Here is a 20,593-nt window from a genome sequence, read left to right as displayed (position 1 = left end):
GGCTTGGTGCGAGAGACAGGAACAGGCCGGACCGGGCTGGCGACGCGCACCACTGGCTTGGTGCGAGGGACAGGAACAGGCCGGACCGGGCTAGCGATGCGCACCACTGGCTTGGTGCGAGGGGCAGGAACAGGCCGGACCGGGCTGGCGACGCACACCACTGGCTTGGTGCGAGGGACAGGAACAGGCCGGACCGGGCTGGCGACGCGCACCACTGGCTTGGTGCGAGGGGCAGGAACAGGCCGGACCGGGCTGGCGACACACACCACTGGCTTGGTGCGAGGGACAGGAACAGGCTGGACCGGGCTGGCGACGCGCACCACAGGCCTTGTGCGGGAAGCAGGAAAGGGTCGGGCCGTACTGGGAACACGCACCACTGGCTTAGTGCGGGGATTAGGAATGGGCCGGACCGGACTGGTGACACGCACCACTTGTTTGGTGCGAGGAGCGGGACTGGGTTCCCTTATAAACCCCCGCTCCTTCTGCTGCCTAACCAGCTCCTCTCGCCGTACCTCTACACTCTCCTTCTCCCTTATAGCCTCCTGTAGCTCCTCCCTCTGACCAAATAACTCCTGCTCCCTCTGGACCAATAGCCCCCGTAACCTGGTGGCCTCCTCTCCTAACCTGCAGAATCGCCCTGTCGCTGCCTCCTGCTGCCTCGTCGTCCACACCGTGTGCCCCCTCCCCAACATTTTCTTGGGGTTGCCTCTCGGGTCTCCGTCGTCGGCACTGTTGGCGCCGTTTCTCCTCTCCTACCTGGGCATCCTCATTCATCGCCCTCCGGTAGCGGACGGCCTCCTCCTTCGTAATCCTCCCCCAACCGAGGAGGACATCTACTAACGTAACCTCCTGTTTAGTTCCCGGCGTTTGCTCCTGAACACGCTGCTTGGTCCTATTTTGGTGGGATCTTCTGTCACGATCATTTACGAACGAGAAGGACCAAGGCGCAGCGTGATAAGCATACATGTTTATTTAACGAATGAACACGCGACAAAACAACAAACGAAACGTGACGTCCAAGGTAACACACAAACATACCTTACACGGAACAAGATCCCACAACTAACAGGTGCCAAAAGGCTGCTTAAGTATGGTCCCCAATCAGAGACAACGAGCGACAGCTGCCTCTGATTGGGAACCACACAGGCCAACATAGATCTAGACATACTATAATCTAACATAGACAATCAACATAGCCAAACACAACACAGAAAATACACACCCTGACAAATACAAGTCCCTTGAGTCAGGGCGTGACACTGATGGCAGCCCATTCTTGCATAATCAATGCTTGTAGTTTGTCAGAATTTGTGGGGTTTTGTTTGTCCACCCGCCTCTTGAGGATTGACCACAAGTTCTCAATGGGATTAAGGTCTGGGGAGTATCCTGGCCATGGACCCAAAATGTTGATGTTTTGTTCCCCGAGCCTCTTAGTTATCACTTTTGCCTTAAGGCAAGGTGCTCCATCATGCTGGAAAAGGCATTGTTCATCACCAAACTGTTCTTGGATGGTTGGAAGAAGTTGCTCTCGGAGGATGTGTTGGTACCATTCTTTATTCATGGCTGTGTTCTTAGGCAAAATTGTGAGTGAGCCCACTCCCTTGGCTGAGAAGCAACCCCACACATGAATGTTCTCAGGATGCTTTACTGTTGGCATGACACAGGACTGATGGTAGCGCTCACCTTGTCTTCTCCGGACAAGCTTTTTTCCGGATGCCCCAAACAATCGGAAAGGGGATTCATCAGAGAAAATGACTTTACCCCAGTCCTCAGCAGTCCAATCCCTGTACCTTTTGCAGAATATCAGTCTGTCCCTGATGTTTTTCCTGGGGAGAAGTAGCTTCCTCGCTGCCCTTCTTGACACCAGGCCATCCTCCAAAAGTCTTTGCCTCACTGTGCGTGCAGATGCACTCACACCTGCCTGCTGCCATTCCTGAGCAAGCTCTGCACTGGTGGTGCCCCGATCCCGCAGCTGAATCAACTTTAGGAGACGGCCCTGGCGCTTGCTGGACTTTCTTGGGCGCCCTGAAGCCTTCTTCACAACAATTGAACCTCTCTCCTTGAAGTTCTAGATGATCCGATAAATGGTTGATTTAGGTGCAATCTTACTAGCAGCAATATCCTTGCCTGTGAAGCCCTTTTTGTGCAAAGCAATGATGACGGCACATGTTTCCTTGCAGGTAACCATGGTTAACAGAGGAAGAACAATGATTTCAAGCACCACCCTCCTTTTAAAGCTTCCAGTCTGTTATTCTAACTCAATCAGCATGACAGAGTGATCTCCAGCCTTGTCCTCGTCAACACTCTCACCTGTGTTAACGATAGAATCACTTACATGATGTCAGCTGGTCCTTTTGTGGCAGGGTTGACATGCAGTGGAAATGTTTTTTGGGGATTAAATTCATTTTCATGGCAAAGAGGGACTTTGCAATTAATTGCAATTCATCTGATCACTCTTCATAACATTCTGGAGTATATGCAAATTACCATCATAAAAACTGAGGCAGCAGACTTTGTGAAAATTAATATTTGTGTCATTCTCAAAACTTTTGACCACGACTGTACATATACACACACACACATACACTACCGTTCAAAAGTTCGGGGTCACTTAGAAATGTCTTTGTTTTCGAAAGAAAAGCCATTTTTTGTCCATTAAAATAACATCAAATTGATCAGAAATACAGTGTAGACATTGTTAATGTTGTAAATGGCTATTGTAGCTGGAATTATGTAAACCCTTAATAAAATGAAATTAAAATGACTGAATGCTTTTAAGGCAAGCACATTAGATTATCAAAATGTGAGCCATAGCCTCTGGACTATCAAAAGTGTAGTCTTTACCATCATGAGAAAGCCATAGACGGGACGGGAATCGCAGAACGTACTTCACACCTGGATGGACCCATAGTAATCGTTTGGCCTGCCCGAAAGCTGCACGCTGCCTGGACACAGTGGGGGAGTAGTCCTGGTAGATGGAGAAGCTCTGTCCTTGACAGCTCAGAGTGGTATTGCGGGCTCATCTGAGAATCTCCATCTTCTCATGGAAAAAGTGCACTCCGAAGAATGATGTCACAGGGGCCTCTCACTATCCCAGGGCTTTGGGCGAAGTGACCGATGGGCATGATTAATCAGGGACATCTCATCCATGGCGAGAACATCCTTCAGCAGCCCAGAGACTAAATCCGTGGCGCAAGGCATTTCCGCTGACTCTGGGACGGATACTAGTCTCAGGTTATTCCGGCTAGAAATTCCCTCTAAACTCACACAGCTCTCCTGTACTTTTTTCAGATCCGCAGCCAGGCGTTTCACGTCAGCCTCCAGAGAGGTAGTCAGGTCGGAGATACTGGTAGCGGAGGTCTCCAGCGCTGCAATCGTCATGGTGTGCAACTCTGTTGTTGTTTTGAGTGATGTGATAGCTGGCACCGTCTCGTTCCGCAGGTTAGTTAGATTCGCTTTTAAAGCATCCAAAACCTCTTGTATTCGGGCCTCAACCGTAGCAACTACCTCCGTTTTCATTTAAATGATCTCAGAGCGTAGTAGCTTGATGGCCTCGAGAATGTTCGAGAGTGCAAGTCTCCAGGCCCTCGGGTCTTGTAGGCCGGGTTTTCTCAAAGTCGTGTTTTTTGGCCTTATGTTTTCATTGACATGCTGACAATTGAAAGCAAAGTAGTCTTGACTATTACAGAAAGGGATCACCAAACTAATATCTGAAAATAAATATGGTTTTGCTGGAAAATTCACATAAACTTTAAGAATACTGCGGGAGCAAACGGAAAACACATCAGCAGCACACTGCACCCCTAGTGGCCCTCCACGTTTGTGCTTTTCTATTAACCAATTTCTGTGTTCTGTTTGTGTCACGCCCTGACTCAAGGGACTTGTATTTGTTGAGTCAGGGTGTGTATTTTCTGTGTTGTGTTTGGCTATGTTGATTGTCTGTAAGATTCTAGTATGTCTAGATCTATGTTGGCCTGTGTGGTTCCCAATCAGAGGCAGTTGTCGCTCGTTGTCTCTGATTGGGGACCATACTTAGGCAGCCCTTTTGGCACCTGTTAGTTGTGGGATCTTGTTCCGTGTGAGGTATGTTATTTGTCTACCTTGGACTTCACGTTTCGGTTGTTGTTTTGTCGTGTGTTCAGTACGTAAATAAATATGAATGCATATCACGCTGCGCCTTGGTCCTTCTCGTTCATGAACGATCGTGACAGTTTGTGCTTTTCTATAAACCAATTTCTGCGTTCTGTTTGTGCTTTTCTATTAACCAATTTCTGTGTTCATGCAAGTGACTGATTGAACGAATCCTCACTATCAGTGTCTGCAATTTGGCAGTACACCCAGTACCTTGTTTAGAGAAAGGGATATCTCCGTTTCAAGGTCTCAGCTTAGAGAGACGAAGCCTTGTGTGGTATTGGTCTGTTGTTGTTTTGTGGTTAATATGTTTGATTTATTGTCTGGGGTCTTTTTATACTCCATCCCATCTGGTTTGGGCTTAGTGGGACTATCATTTGTTTTTCAACAGGACAATGACCCAAAACACACCTCCAGGCTGTGTAAGGGCTATTTTACCAAGAAGGAGAATGATGGAGTGCTGCATCAGATGACCTGGCCTCCACAATCCTCCGACCTCAACCAAATTGAGATGGTGTGGGATGAGTTGGACCGCAGAGTAAAGGAAAAGCAGCCAACAAGTGCTCAGCATGTGTGGGAACTCCTTCAAGACTGTGTCAAGGGGTGCTGAAGGTGGGTGTGGTGCATGAAAGCGCAGGACGCAGAAGCTCAGTCCAAAAGACTTTAGTGCAATATTCACGTAGAAAATAAGCACAATAAGCCCGAAGGCGAAATAACGGCGCACACAGGCGTCAAACAAACGGCGCACTAACATGTGCGAAAAACCTCTCCAAAACACTGGAGGGAAGTACGTAGCTCCAACACAAAACAGAAGAGCAATCACACACAAAGACAAACATACACAACGAGAACTAAATAGGACACTAACGAGGACTAACAAGACACAGGTGTACAACATCAAGACAAAACCAAACGAACATGAAACATAGATCGGTGGCAGCTAGTACTCCGGGGACGACGACCGCCGAAGCCTGCCCGAACCAGGAGGAGGAGCAGCCTCGGCCGAAACCGTGACAGTACCCCCCCCTTGACGTGCGGCTCCAGCCGTGCGCCGACCCCGGCCTCGGGGACGACCAGGAGGACGCGGAGCAGGGCGCGCGGGATGGTCCCGGTGGAACTCCGACAGGAGAGATGGGTCTAGGATGTCCCTCCGCGGCACCCAGCACCGCTCCTCCCGGCCGTACCCCTCCCACTCCACGAGATACTGGAGACCCCCCATCCGGCGTCTTGAGTCCAAGATGGACCGAACAGTGTACGCCGGAGCCCCCTCGATGTCCAGTGGGGGCGGAGGAGTCTCCCCTATCTCATTGTCCTGGAGTGGACCAGCTACCACCGGCCTGAGAAGAGACACATGGAACGAGGTGTTAATATTCTTATACTCAACAGGTAGATGTAACCTATAACACACCTCGTTCAATCTTCTCAGGACTTTAAAGGGCCCCACAAACCGCCGACCCAGCTTCCGGCAGGGCAGGCGGAGGGGCAGGTTTCTGGTAGAGAGCCAGACTCGATCTCCGGGTGCGTACACCGGCCCCTCACTGCGGTGGAGATCGGCGCTCGCCTTGTGACGAAGGACGGCCCGCTGCAGGTGGACGTGGGCAGCGTTCCACGTCTCTTCCGAGCGCCTCATCCAATCATCCACCGCAGGGGCCTCGATCTGGCTCTGCTGCCAAGGTGCCAGAACCGGCTGGTAACCTAACACACATTGGAAGGGGGTTAGGTTGGTAGAGGAGTGGCGGAGAGAGTTCTGGGCCATCCCGGCCCAGGGAATGTACCGTGCCCACTCCTCCGGCCGGCCCTGGCAATACGACCTCAGAAACCTACCCACATCCTGGTTGACACGTTCTACCTGCCCGTTACTTTCCGGGTGGTACCCTGAGGTAAGGCTAACCGAGACCCCCAACCACTCCATGAACGCTCTCCAAACACGGGAGGTAAACTGGGGGCCTCGATCAGACACTATATCCTCGGGTACCCCGTAATGCCGGAAGACGTGGGTAAATAGGGCCTCAGCGGTCTGTAGGGCAGTAGGAAGACCCGACATAGGGAGAAGACGACAGGCCTTAGAGAACCGGTCCACAACGACCAGGATGGTGGTATTCCCCTGAGAGAGGGGAAGGTCTGTCACAAAATCCACCGAGAGGTGGGACCATGGTCGTTGTGGAACGGGCAGGGGGTTGTAACTTACCCCTGGGCAGATGTCGGGGCGCCTTACACTGGGCGCACACCGAGCAGGAGGAGACATAAACCCTCACATCCCTAGCCAAAGTGGGCCACCAGTATTTAGTGCTAAGGCAATGCACTGTCCGGCCAATACCCGGATGTCCAGAGGAGGGTGACGTGTGAGCCCAGTAAATGAGTCGATCCCGAATCTCGAGCGGAACGTACTTCCGACCCTCAGGACACTGTGGAGGGCTGGGGTCGGGCACGCAACGCCGCTCGATTTCGGCATCGACCTCCCACACCACCGGTGCCACAAGGCAAGACTCCGGTAGTATGGGAGTAGGCTCAACGGACCTCTCCTCCGTGTCATACCGCCGGGACAGCGCATCTGCCTTACCATTCTGGGACCCAGGGATGTACGTGATTTTAAATACGAACCTGGTGAGAAACATACTCCATCGAGCCTGGCGAGGGTTCAGTCTCCTCGCTGCCCGGATGTACTCCAGGTTCCGATGGTCAGTCAAAATGAGGAAAGGGTGTTGAGCCCCCTCAAGCCAATGCCTCCACACCTTAAGGGCTTGAACTACAGCTAACAGCTCCCTGTCCCCAACGTCATAGTTACGCTCCGCCGGGCTGAGCTTTTTTGAGTAAAAATCACAGGGGCGGAGTTTAGGTGGCGTGCCGGACCGTTGAGAGAGAACGGCCCCTATACCAGCCTCAGACGCGTCTACCTCAACCTGAAAGGGTAATGCGGGATCCGGATGCGCCAGCACCGGAGCCGACATAAACAGGACTTCAGTCTCCTAAAGGCCCTGTCCGCATCAGCTGACCACTGCAGGCGCACCGGACCCCCTTTCAGAAGGGACGTGATGGGAGCTGCCACCTGTCCAAAACCCCGGATAAACCTCCGGTAGTAATTCGCAAAGCCCAAGAACTGCTGCACCTCTTTTACAGTGGTTGGAGTTTGCCAATTACGCACAGCGGACACACGATCCACCTCCATTCTCACCCCTGACGCGGACAACCGATAACCCAAAAAGGAGACCGACTCCTGGAAAAACAGACATTTCTCTGCCTTGACATATAGGTCGTGCTCCAACAGCCTCCTCAATACATGACGCACCAGGGTTATATGCTCGGCTCGGGTAGACGAGTACACCAGAATGTCATCAATGTACACGACCACCCCTTGTCCCTGCATATCCCGGAAAATGTCATCTACGAAGGATTGGAAGACTGATGGAGCATTCATCAACCCATATGGCATGACGAGATATTCGAAATGACCTGACGTGGTACTAAACGCTGTCTTCCATTCGTCGCCCTCCCTAATGCGCACCAAGTTATACGCGCTCCTGAGATCCAATTTTGTGAAAAACCGCGCTCCATGCAACGACTCTGTCGTGGTCGCAATCAGAGGGAGTGGATAACTGTATTTCACAGTAATCTGATTGAGACCACGGTAATCAATGCACGGGCGCAACCCTCCATCTTTCTTCTTCACAAAAAGAAGCTTGAGGAGGCGGAGAAGTGGAGGGCCGAATGTATCCTTGTCTCAAAGATTCGGCTATGTAAGTCTCCATAGCTTTTCTCTCCTCTTGAGACAAAGGATACACGTGGCTCCGTGGGGAGCGCTGCTCCTGCCTGGAGATCAATCGCACAATCCCCCTGTCTATGAGGAGGCAACTGCGTCGCCCTAGTTTTACTAAACACGAGAGCTAAATCCCCATATTCAGGCGGAATGTGCAGTGCGGGCACTTGGTTTGGACTTTCCACCGAAGTCGCCCCCACGGAAACACCCAGACATCGCCCCTCGCACTGAGCATACCACCCATCGAGAGCCCTCTGTTGCCACGAAATAGCAGGGTTATGGGTGCTTAACCAGGGAATTCCCAGCACCACTGGGTACGCAGGAGAGTCGATCAGATACAGCTGTATAGTCTCTTCATGACCCCCCTGCGCACACATCCTAAGTGGTGCTGTGATCTCCCTAATCAACCCCGATCCCAACGGGCGGCTATCTAAGGCATGAACGGGAAAAGGTTTGTCAACGGGTAGGAGAGGGATCCCTGAATCTAAACAAAACTTCCGATCAACAAAATTCCCAGCTGCACCTGAATCTACTAGCGCCTTATGCTGGGAATGAGGTGCAACCTGTGGAAAACACACAGGTATACAAAAGTGCGCAACAGAAAGCTCTGGGTAAGTGGGACGTCTACTCACCTGGGAGGCCCCCCCAGTGCGTGGCCTGTTGTCTTCTCCCCGGAGAACCCTCCCCAGCACCTGGCCGCAGTGTGCCCTCCACGACCGCACTTGGTGCAGGAGACAGGCCCCCTCGGGCTCCTCCTCCTCCTTTCTCTAGCGCCCGGCACCCCCGAGCTCCATAGGGCTCGGCTCGGAGGTGCCGGAGGCGGAATGGACGGACCCCCCTCGGGACGTCCACGGGTGGCCAGCAGGGTGTCCAGACAGATGGACATATCGACCAACTGGTCGAAGGTGAGATGGGTATCCCTGCAGGCCAACTCACGTTGAACGTCCTCCCGTAGGCTACATCGAAAATGGTCGATGAGGGCCCGTTCATTCCACCCTGCGTCCGCCGCTAGAGTCCGGAACTCTAGAGCAAACGCCTGTGCGCTCCTCCTCCCCCTGTCTCAGGTGGACTAGACGCTCCCCCGCTCGCTTTGCCCTCAGGTGGATGGTCGAACACGGCCTTGAAGCGGCGGGAGAACTCGGCGTAGGAGATGGTGTTGGCGTCCATCTTCCTCCACTCGGCGTTAGCCCACTCCAACACCTTGCCCGTGAGACAGGAGATGAGGCGGAAACGCTCTTGTGTCCCGAGGGCACCGGGTGTACAGTGGCCAGGTAGAGCTCCACCTGCAGGAGGAACCCCTGACACCCGGCAGCTGTTCCGTCATACGCCCTCGGGAGCGAGAGCCGAATCCCCCTGGGTTCCGGACCTGGGACTGGTGGACCGGCCGATGGGGTTGGCAGGGTAGGTGGAGGTGTGGGTACCCCGCTGGCCTCCCATCGGTGCAGGGTGTTGATGACGTCCTGTAGAGCGGTCCCCAGTTGTCGTATCTGGTCATCTTGGCTGCGAACATGCTCCTCGAGCGACTCAGGCGTAACTGCAGATCCTGCTGATTCCATTTTGGTGTGTGATTCTGTCAAGGGGTGCTGAAGGTGGGTGTGGTGCATGAATCAAGCGCAGGACGCAGAAGCTCAGTCCAAAAGACTTTAGTGCAATATTCACGTAGAAAATAAGCACAATAAGCTCGAAGGCTAAATAACGGCGCACACAGGCGTCAAACAAACGGCGCACTAACATGTGCGAAAAACCTCTCCAAAACACTGGAGGGAAGTACGTAGCTCCAACACAAAACAGAAGAGCAATCACACACAAAGACAAACACACACAACGAGAACTAAATAGGACACTAACGAGGACTAACAAGACACAGGTGTACAACATCAAGACAAAACCAAACGAACATGAAACATAGATCGGTGGCAGCTAGTACTCCGGGGACGACGACCGCCGAAGCCTGCCCGAACCAGGAGGAGGAGCAGCCTCGGCCGAAACCGTGACAGACTGTTGGAAAAGCATTCCAGGTAAAGCTGGTTGAGAGAATGCCAAGAGTGTGCAAAGCTGTCATCAAGGCAAAGGGTGGCTATTTTAAGAATCTCAAATATAAAATGTTTTTTTTATTTTTTTAACACTTTTTTGGTTACTACATTATTCCATATGTGTTATTTCATAATTGTGATATATTCACTATTATTCTACAATGTAGAAAATAGTAAAAATAAAGAAAATGAGTAGGTGTTCTAAAACTTTTGACCGGTAGTGTATCTCAGTTTCAAGGTCTCAGCTTAGAGAGAAGAAGCCTCGTGAAGTATTGGTCTGTCACATGCATGACCCAGAATTGGTTGGTCACATGAATGAAGCTAACATTAATTATGAATGATGAATAAGCTAAATCATGAAAATATAACTCTGTAGCTCAATTGGTAGAGCATGGCGCTTGTAACACCAGGGTAGTGGGTTCGATCCCCGGGACCACCCATACGTAAAAATTTATGCACACATGACTGTAAGTTGCTTTGGATAAAAGCGTCTGCTAAATGGCATATTATATTATTATATTATAACTTGTCAGTATATAAGGGAACTAACGGGACTGCCCCATTAGAGTTCACTTCAGACCGGTACTTTATGCATCTAAGTTTGACTGTGACCTCTCCAGCTTGCTGACAATAAACAATGATTCATTTAAGATTGACTTCGAGTGTCCCTGTGTAAGAATTTCCACAACACCTTATTTACAGCCCGCTTGGAGTTTGCCAAAAGGCACCTAATGGACTCTCAGACCATGATAAAAAAGATTCTCTGGTCTGATGAAACCAAGATTGAACTCTTTGGCCTGAATGCCAAGCGTCACGTCTGGAGGAAACCTGGCACCATCCCTACAGTGAAGCATGGTGCTGGCAGCATCATGCTGTGGGGATGTTTTTCAGCGGAAGGGACTGGGAGACTAGTCAGGATCGAGGGAAAGCTGAACGGAGCAAAGTACAGAGAGATCCTTGATGAAAACCTGCTCCAGAGCACTCAGGACCTCAGACTGGGGCGAAGGTTCACCTTCCAACAGGACAACGACCCTAAACACACAGCCAAGACAACACAGGAGTGGCTTCGGGACAAGTCTCTGAATGTCCTTGAGTGGCCAAGCCAGAGCCCGGATTTGAACCCGATCGAACATCTCTGGAGAGATCTGAAAATAACTGTGCAGCGACGCTCCCCATCCAACCTGAAAGAGCTTGAGAGGATCTGCAGAGAAGAATGGGAGAAACTCCCCAAATACAGATGTGCCAAGCTTGTAGCGTCATACCCAAGAAGACTTGAGGCTGTAATCGCTGCCAAAGGTGCTTCAACAAAGTACTGAGTAAAGGGTCTGAATACTTATGTAAATGTGATATATCAGGTTTTTATTTTTAATAAATGTGCAAAAATGTCTAAAAACCTGTTTTTGCTTTGTCATTATGGGGTATTGTGTGTAGATTGCTAAGGGCAATCCATTTTAGAATAAGGCTGTACATAACAAAATGTGGAATTCAAGGGGTCTCAATACTGTGTCTCGACACAATCCTGTCTCGGAGCTCTATGGAAAATTATTTCGACCTCTTGGCTTGGTTTTTGCTCTGACATGCACTGTCAGCTGTGGGACCTTATATAGACAGATGTGTGCCTTTCCAAATCATGTCCAATCAATAGAATTTACCACAGGTGGACTCCAATCAAGTTGTAGAAACATCTCAAGGATGATCAATGGAAACAGGATGCACCTGAGCTCAATTTCGAGTCTCATCCTAAAGGGTCTGAATACTTATGTAAATAAGGTATTTCCGTTTTTATTTTTAATACATTTGCAAACATTTCTAAAAACCTGTTTTCGCTTTGTGATTATGGGGTATTGTTTGTAGATTTATAAGGATTTATATTTTAATCCATTTTAGAATAAGGCTGTAATGTAACAAAATTTCGAAAAAGGGAAGGGATCTGAATACTTTCCGAATGCACTGTATTGCAGCAATTACCAAGAAAGGCTAGTGCCTACCACACCCAACAAATGACAGCAATAGACTAATTATATTTATTTGACAAAAGGCCTACTTATAACCTAATCAAAAGTAAATACGGAGCACACTGTTAAAAAGACAGATCAAACTTCTTTAGACAACTAAAATTTCTCAACAGAATTAAATAAAACACGTTTTGCATATTTAAAGAACTGGTTTAGATTAATAAATAGTAATAATAATAATATATATACAAAAATAATAAGGATAAATAATAAGGATAAAACAAATGATTATGAATACGAAAATACATACAATAAAAAAATTGCATCCTACCTGAATAGCGAGTTGCACAGTAGCCATTTGTGTTGTATAAAAAAATATTACGCTAATGCATTTATCATGTAAATTACGTTGAATTGCATAACATGCGTTTATAGAATCAACCAATAGGTAGCTAAATCTTCACAAAAAAACTCGGACTTTTCAAATTTCGGAGTTGTCGTGAAAGCGGCAGAACGCCTCCATAATAGAGAGCGTGTGGACAGAAGTTAAAGGAAGTTATAATTCGACGAGGACGAGAACAATTTATCAAGAAGATTTTCGATGACCATTCAAATTGCAGTAAATCTCAAGCGTCGAGTCGCTGCCAACCAACTCTAAATTATTGTTGCTTTTATTTTCATATTTCATATTTTATTTTAAACTTTTCAGTTGCGCATGTGAATATTTGTTTTTTATGAACTTGTTTTGGAAGACTGCTGGAAAAGAAGGCTTCCTTGTTCTTGACTACACAGCCATAGAGCATTGAAATGACTGGGACCGTAATGCCAGGTGAGGAATAACATTTGATTAGTATTTATGTTATCACAGGTGTTGAATCTGCTTGTCACTGGTTGAAATATTATGTAGGCTGGGGATTAGGGAAATCGTGTGAAAGTTGTGAGCTCTGTGAGAATACTTTAGTCTATTGTATTGTGGACGTGAAACAAGTAGAAACATGTATTTCTGACCTGTTTTTACAGGCTGATTCGCGATAAGTATGCACTCCCTTCTCTTGGAAACTGGGTTAATTTGTAATGGAGGGTCACCCCTTCCTTTCTTTCTCTAGATACAGTATCCTATTAAATCTCTGCACCTTTATAAAAGCCTGAATAGAGTTAGAAAATGTGTAGCATAAATATGTATATGTAAATAGAATAAAAAGTAATATTCACATGCCCCTTTTAAGTTCTGATAAACCATTATTTTCTGTTTTGTAAAAGCTACGATTGTAGGAAGTCTAATGACACTTGCACTGTAATGTTTATCTCTCTCTCTCTCTTTCCCCCTCATTCGTCTCTTTCTCACTCTCTCCTGCCCAGTGGTTGCATACTGATTGGAGGAGGGCAGTGCCAGTGACTGGAGAAGCCCTGTGTGTGTCAGCCAGCAGGATGAGTGTGTCTGATGGTGTGGCGAGAACAGCCAGCATGGACGTAGATCAATTACAGCAATGGCAGGCCGTCGTCCTTCAGATCTACCCGCGCCTGTCCCAGGAAATAGCAGCATGTTGTATCCTCCAGGTCAGCCCAGGGGCCACGGCCGCTACGGTTATCCAGAACGCAGGGGCCACGCTGGGCCTGGACATGACCCGGCACTACGCCCTCCTGGAGGTCAGGCAGGATGGAGGGGCTGAGAGGAGGCTAGGGGACTCTGAGATGCCCGTGGAGAGGGTGTTGCTGTGGCCCCCAGGGGCCCGGAACCAGCATCCCCAGGAGGAGGGGTACTACTTCATCCTCCAAGGAGGTGGAGGGGATCTGGGGTCAGGGACAGGCAGTAGTGAGGTACCTTCACTGGAGGAATATGACGACCTGTGCAGCCTCTCCACCCTGACCGAGGACACTATCCTGGCCACATTGCGCCAGCGCTTCTACAAACACAACATCTACACGTACGCCAGCGGCATCCTGGTCGCCATTAACCCCTTCAAGTTCCTACCCATCTATAACCCTAAGTATGTCAAAATGTACAACAACCAGCCGCTGGGAAAACTGAGCCCTCACATCTTTGCGGTGGCGGACGTGGCGTACCGCACCATGCTGAAGAAGCAGGAGAACCAGTGTGTGGTGATATCAGGGGAGAGCGGATCAGGAAAGTCCCAGAGCACCAACTTCCTGGTTCACTGTCTGACGGCGTTGAGCCAGAAGGGCTACAGCAGCGTGGCGGAGAGGACCATCTTAGGAGCTGGGCCTGTCCTGGAGGTAAGGGGATAGAGAAGGTGCGGGGGGTGCGTGTAACTGACGGTGATGGATGAAGACCATTATGACAATAAAATAACCGTCAAAACCGTTTTTAAATAGGCCTAGCCTACATTCATTTTAAGGATTTTTAAAAAATATAATGTTTTGCTTTATTTTCATGTAGATAATTCTTACCTAGTAGCGGGTGTGTTTACTAATGGTTATATGCAGCTGTTTTGCTAACTTAGTGTGTCTATTAAACGTTCTACATCTCCTCTTTCCAACTGTCCTTTGATGCTCCAGCAGCTAATCTGCTCGATGCGCGGGGGAGTAGCGCGCTATAGCCTATGGCACTAAAGAAAAGAAAAAAAAATGATGTGGACTTTTTTTGCTTTAATCTCTTTGCCTCACTTCCTGTTGTGCTGCTGGTGCCTCCTGGAACTCTAGAGCAGACAGGAAGCCATATACATTGCCTTCGGAAAGTATTCAGACCCCTTTACTTTTTCCAAATTTTGTTACGTTACAGCCTTATTCAAAAATTGGATTAAAAAAATACAAAATCCTCAGCAATCTACGCACAATACCCATAATGACAAAGTGAAAACAGGTTGTTAGACATTTTTGAAAATGTATTAAAACTTAAAAACAGAAATACCTTATTTACATAAGTATTCAGACCCTTTGCTATGAGACTTGAAATTGAGCTCAAGTGCATTGTTTCCATTGATCATCCTTGAGATGTTTCTACAACTTGATTGGAGTCCACCTGTGGTAAATTCAATTGATTGGACATGATTTGTAAAGGCACACACCAGTCTATATAAGGTCCTACAGTTGACAGTGAATGTCAGAGCAAAAACCAAGCCATTGGGTCTAGGAATTGTCCGTAGAGCTCCGAGACAGGATTGTGTCGAGGCACAGATCTGGGGAAGGGTACCAAAACATTTCTGCAGCATTGAAGGTCCCCAAGAACACAGTGGCCTCCATCATTCTGAAATGGAAGAAATTTGGAACCACAAAGACTGTTCCTAGAGCTGGCTGCCCGGCCAAACTAAGTAATCAGGGGAGAAGGGCCTTGGTCAGGGAGGTGACCAAGAACCCGATGGTCACTCTGACAGAGCTCTAGAGTTCCTCTGTGGAGATGGGAGAACCTTCCAGAAGGACAACCATCTCTACAGCACTCCACCAATCAGGCCTTTATGGTAGAGTAGCCAGACGGAACCACTCCTCAGTAAATGGCACATGACAGCCCGCTTGGAGTTTTTCAAAAGGCAGAGAAGAATGGGAGAAACTCCCCAAATACAGGTGTGCCAAGCTTGTAGCGTCATACCCAAGAAGACTCAAGGCTGTAATCGATGCCAAAGGTGCTTCAACAAAGTACTGAGTAAAGGGTCTGAATATTTCAGTTTTTTATTTGTAATACATTTGCAAAAATCTTTTTGCTTTGTCATTATGAGGTATTGTGTGTAGGTTGATGAGGGGGGGAAAAAATATTTAATCAATTTTAGAATAAGGCTGTCACCTAACAAAATGTGGAAAAGGTCAAGGGGTCTGAATACTTTCCGAAGGCACTGTACCTAAGTAAGAAACAAACACACATGAACAGAGAACTACTATTTGCACCTGAAAGTGTGGCCTCTGATTTCTTTATTTACAGCTTGATGTGTCAATGAAAAGACAAACACTATGGCTGCATCCCAAATGGCACCCTATTCCCTATATAGTGCACTACTTTTGACCAGAGTCCTACGGGGCCAAAAGTAGTGCACTATATAGGGAATAGGGTGCCTATTTGGGACGCACTGTGTTTTCTATACAGCTGTCAGGGAAGCAAAACATTCTCTGCCAAAGCTGCATTCCATCTGGTGTGGGAAATACCTACCGCACAGGCAAAGGCCTGGGTCCCACCGTACCCCGCCCCTACCCAAGGTGCATTGCAGGCCTTGTCAGTCAGTAACTCAGAGAGTATTTTTAATTGTTTAATCTCCGTGAACAGGTCCAACAAGGTTCTCTCTGGGGGTTTTCCTGTTTATTTCCTTAACAACAGGTTTCCTTCTAATCTCTCTCTCTCTCTCTTTCTCCTAGTCTCTCCGTCTGTCATTACATTACGTTCCTCCTTTGTTGGCAGTCAATGTCAGACTCTGAGGTTTGCATAGCTGCCGGAGAGGAAAGGTAGCTGATTATTTGCTAGAGTATTTTTCAGAGTATCTATTAAGCTCCGTGAGAAGGAAACAGGAAATAGTTGTAAATTAGTAGGTTGTGTGAAGTGGATTTCCCTCCGGTGTAGTGTAACTGAGGACAGTGTGAACAACAACAGAACATGCAGTAAAACTAACCTGTGTCTCTCTCACACCACTGACCACACCACTGTCTTATCTATCTGATATCAGTTCGCCTGCTGTAACCTTACAGAGATGGTAGTGCAAATAGCCTACAGGCAGATGACACAGTCAATCCCTGATTTTGGTTCACTTTGACCATGTCCATCATCATAGCTTGATGGTTTTCTTCTCACGGTGCTCAGGAATAAAGGGGAGCCAATATATAAAGTAGAATTACTTATTTATTAAAGGACGTGTATGAAGTTATATTACGTGTACTAATTCCTTTCCGCCTTCAGGGAACATTTTTTTGTCAGGAAGTCAGAAGCACACTAGGTAGTTACTATAGTAACCTCAGTACTGTTTGTAATGTATACAGTTGGTACCTTTTGTCTCTGCTCTCAGAGTCTAAATAGCCAGTTGCATTACATTATCCATAATCGCATTACACTGGGTAACTGTATGCAGACTGACCCTAGCCACAGGCACATAGACTATTGCAGCATAGATACTGGAGACTGAGACAGGGGGGTCGGGGGACACTGTGGCCCCATCCGACGATACCACCGGACAGGGCCAACCAGGCAGGATATAACCCCACCCACTTTGCCAAAGCACAGCCCCCACACCACCAGAGGGATATCAACAGACCACCAACCTACTACCCTGAGAAAAAAGGCAGAGTATAGCCCATGAAGATCCCCCCCTCACCGCACAAGCCCGAGGGGGTGCAAAACTGCACAGGAAGATCACGTCAGTGACTCAACCCACTCAGGTCGAGTAGACTGAAAAAAGCCTGGGACTGCATCTAGGATATTGCGCAAGGTTAAGTTCAGATCCTCGGTTAGGTGGTTAACAGATTTTTAACCTCCTTGGGTAGGTGGAGAGAGTCTGGAAAGGCGATCTGCATGACTATAAACTCCGATAGGAATTCAGGGAGCTCAGTTAGGAACGCTGTATATGGCCCAGGAAGCCTGTAAACAGTAGCTAGCTATAAAAAGTTATTGAGTAGGCTGCATAGATTTCATCACTAGAACCTCAAAAGATGAAAACACTGTATTTAAAAAAAAATAATAGACATTTGCTGTCCATAAATGTTAGCAACCAATCCACCTGCGTGATGCGCAGGGGTTATGGTCACTAGTGTAACCAGGAAGAGAGGCATCATTTTAACGCAGTCATTTCATCAGGCTTAAACCATGTTTCAGTCCAATCACATAAAGTTTATCATCAGTGATTTGTTCATTGACTATGACTGCCTAGGAAGTGAGGGATCTAACATTAAGTAGTCCTATTTTGAGATGTGAGGTATTATCACAATCTCTTTCAATAATCTATTTCGCACGGCAAGCGGTACCGTAGTGCCAAGTCTAGGTCCAAAAGACTTCTCAACAGCTTCTACCCCCAAGCCATAAGACTCCTGAACAGCTAATCATGGCTACCCCGACTATTTGCACTGCCCCCCCACCCCATCTTTTTACGCTGCTGCTACTCTGTTAATTATTTATGCATAGTCACTTTAACTCTACCCACATGTACATATTACTTCAACTACCTCAACTAGCCGGTGCCCCCGCACATTGACTCTGCACCGGTACCCCCCTCTATATATAGCCTCCCTACTGTTATTTTATTTTACTTCTGCTCTTTTTTTCTCAACACTTTTTTGTTGTTGTTTTATTTGACTTTTTTTATTAAAAATAAATGCACTGTTGGTTAAGGGCACTGTTGGTAAGCATTTCACTGTAATGTCTGCACCTGTTGTATTCGGCGCATGTGGCCAATACAATTTGATTTGATTTGATAATGACAGGAATGGAGGAGGCCTTTATTCCAGTGAGATTGCTAAGGTTAACACCGCCATGTTTAGTTTTGCCCGACCTAGATCGAGGCACAGACACGGCCTCAATGGGGAAAACTGAGCTGACTACACTGACTGTGCTAAGGGGCAAACTCCACTAAGCTGACAGGCTGGCTAACAGCCTGCTGCCGGGCCTGCACCCTATCTCATTGTGAAGCTAGAGGACTTAGAACCCTGTCATTTCAAACCTTGTATACGGACACATACATCTCTCTATAATGCGTGGGAATACTTTGGAACAGATTTCCCAAATGTAAGTCACTTGGAGCTGATTTGCTGGTGTTTTTATAGTCTTTTATGTCCACCAATAAAAAAATGCTCAGAGAATTTGAAATAATATCACCCGTAGGCCAAATAATATCACCCGTAGGCCAAATAATATCACCCGTAGGCCAAATAATATCACCCGTAGACCAAATAATATCACCCGCAGGCCAAATAATATCACCCGTAGGCCAAATAATATCACCCGTAGGCCAAATTCAGCCCGCAGGCCAAATAATATCACCCGCAGGCCAAATAACATCACCCGCAGGCCAAATAATATCACCCGCAGGTCAAATAATATCACCCGCAGGCCAAATAATATCACCCGCAGGCCAAATAATATCACCCGTAGGCCAAATAATATCACCCGCAGGCCAAATAATATCACCCGTAGGCCAAATAATATCACCCGCAGGCCAAATAATATCACCCGTAGGCCAAATAATATCACCCGCAGGCCAAATAATATCACCCGCAGGTCAAATTCAGCCCGCAGGTAGCCAGTTGGAGAACCCTGCTCTAAAGTATTGAAGTGTGTGCTAGGAAAATACGTGTACGTTTATTAAAGGAAAGATTCACCTATTTTGAATGTTATATTGTTTTTGTGCATCTCTGAGCGATGCTCTATCGATTCCCTAGGTCGTTTCATGTTTCATGTGTATCTGAGCTATTGCCGTTCAAACAGGAAGAAATTCGGTCAGTATGACATAGCATTGCGATAAAGCCGCTCCCACTACACTGGAAGTTAATAGGAATACGACTTTTAGATTGTGAAAACGTCTATCATACATGTCAGATTTCAACACTGGCCAAGTCATAAAGCTGGAGGTTGTGTTCTTTCGAATGAGCCATTGATCATATTTTTTTATGTTCCTACCTAGAAATGTTTTATTTAACAGAGGGTCTAACACATTTATCCTATTTGTCTGTCTCTTCAGTCCAGGGTGCGTTGCATGGTGCCGTTGTAAATATCAGACTCCACTCTGTGAGACACAACGATCTGCAGGTTGAACATGGTGAGATTGTGGACTCCTGATAGTGCAGTTTGTTTAGGCGATTTTACAGCCAACTAGCTACTTCACATGCTGATATTGACCAGCGGTGGAAAAAGTACCCAATTTGGCATACTTGAGTAAAAGTAAAGATACCTTAATAGAAAATGACTCAAGTGAAAGTCAGTAAAATTCTACTTAAGTATCAAAAGTAAGTGTAAATCATTTAAAATTCCTTATATTAAGCAAACCAGATGGCACAATTGCCTTGTTTTTATTTCTTTACGGATAGCCAGGGGCACACTCCAACACTCAGACATCATTTACAAATGAAGCATGTATGAGTCCACCAGAGGCAGTAGGATGAACTGGGATGTTCTCTTGATAAGTGTGTGAATTTGACCATTTTCCTGTCTTGTAAGCATTCAACATGAAATGAATACTTTTGGGTGTCGGGAAAATGTATGGAGTAAAAAGTACATTATTTTCTAAACAAACTGCACTAGCTAGCTACTTCACATGCTGATATTGATTCTGGTATTGTTGTGTGTAGCTAGCTAGCTAGCTAGCTAGCCAGCCAGCCCATAGCGAGAGCATTGCATTCTGGATTTTGTAGTCGAGCTGCAACAGATTTCCACAACGATTTTCACATGATGCTACCAACCTTACTATAATGACAAAATGAAACAACATTTGTTCACAAAAAAATATTGTTCTCACATTTTTTTATGTAACACTGTAAATTATAGGAATTAGTGGTTTTGGGTGGATTTTTTATTTAACTGAACATGTTGTTTGGTATTTCATGCCTTGTGATTGATAATTGGCCATGGTGTGAATTGGCTTGTTCTCATTGGCTGATGTATGATGGGAATTGCTGTAAGAAGCCTGTTCTTTCTTTGCTGGTTGGACAGATAGGGAACAGGTCGGCTGCCAGGTTAACAGGCAATTATTGAACCTGGGTTTCCTTTTGAACAAGCTTGTATTTGATTCAGGTTATGATCCTGTTGTTGCAACATCCAGTTTATTTTCTTTTGTTTTGTAAATATTTTAAGGTTTCGCTGG

The 20,593-nt window shown here is 47.1% G+C and overlaps 1 protein-coding gene across 4 annotated transcripts in view; it reads left to right on the top strand.

The window, feature by feature from the left end:
* The first annotated feature begins 12,419 nt into the window (after nucleotides 1–12,419).
* The window catches only part of myo9b (myosin IXb), a 58,495-nt gene continuing 50,321 nt past the window's right edge, over nucleotides 12,420–20,593 (top strand). For all 4 annotated transcript variants that reach the window (XM_041842455.2, XM_041842454.2, XM_041842456.2 and 1 more), the window contains exons 1-2: nucleotides 12,420–12,702; nucleotides 13,233–14,108. In XM_041842455.2, the coding sequence (XP_041698389.2) occupies nucleotides 13,302–14,108 (807 nt within the window). In that variant the 5' untranslated portion in view covers nucleotides 12,420–12,702; nucleotides 13,233–13,301. The remainder of the gene's footprint in view (nucleotides 12,703–13,232; nucleotides 14,109–20,593) is intronic.

Source organism: Coregonus clupeaformis, chromosome 21, assembly GCF_020615455.1.
Source record: "Coregonus clupeaformis isolate EN_2021a chromosome 21, ASM2061545v1, whole genome shotgun sequence".
In the NCBI taxonomy this organism is placed as follows: domain Eukaryota; kingdom Metazoa; phylum Chordata; class Actinopteri; order Salmoniformes; family Salmonidae; genus Coregonus; species Coregonus clupeaformis.
This window is presented reverse-complemented; position numbering and strand designations above follow the sequence as displayed.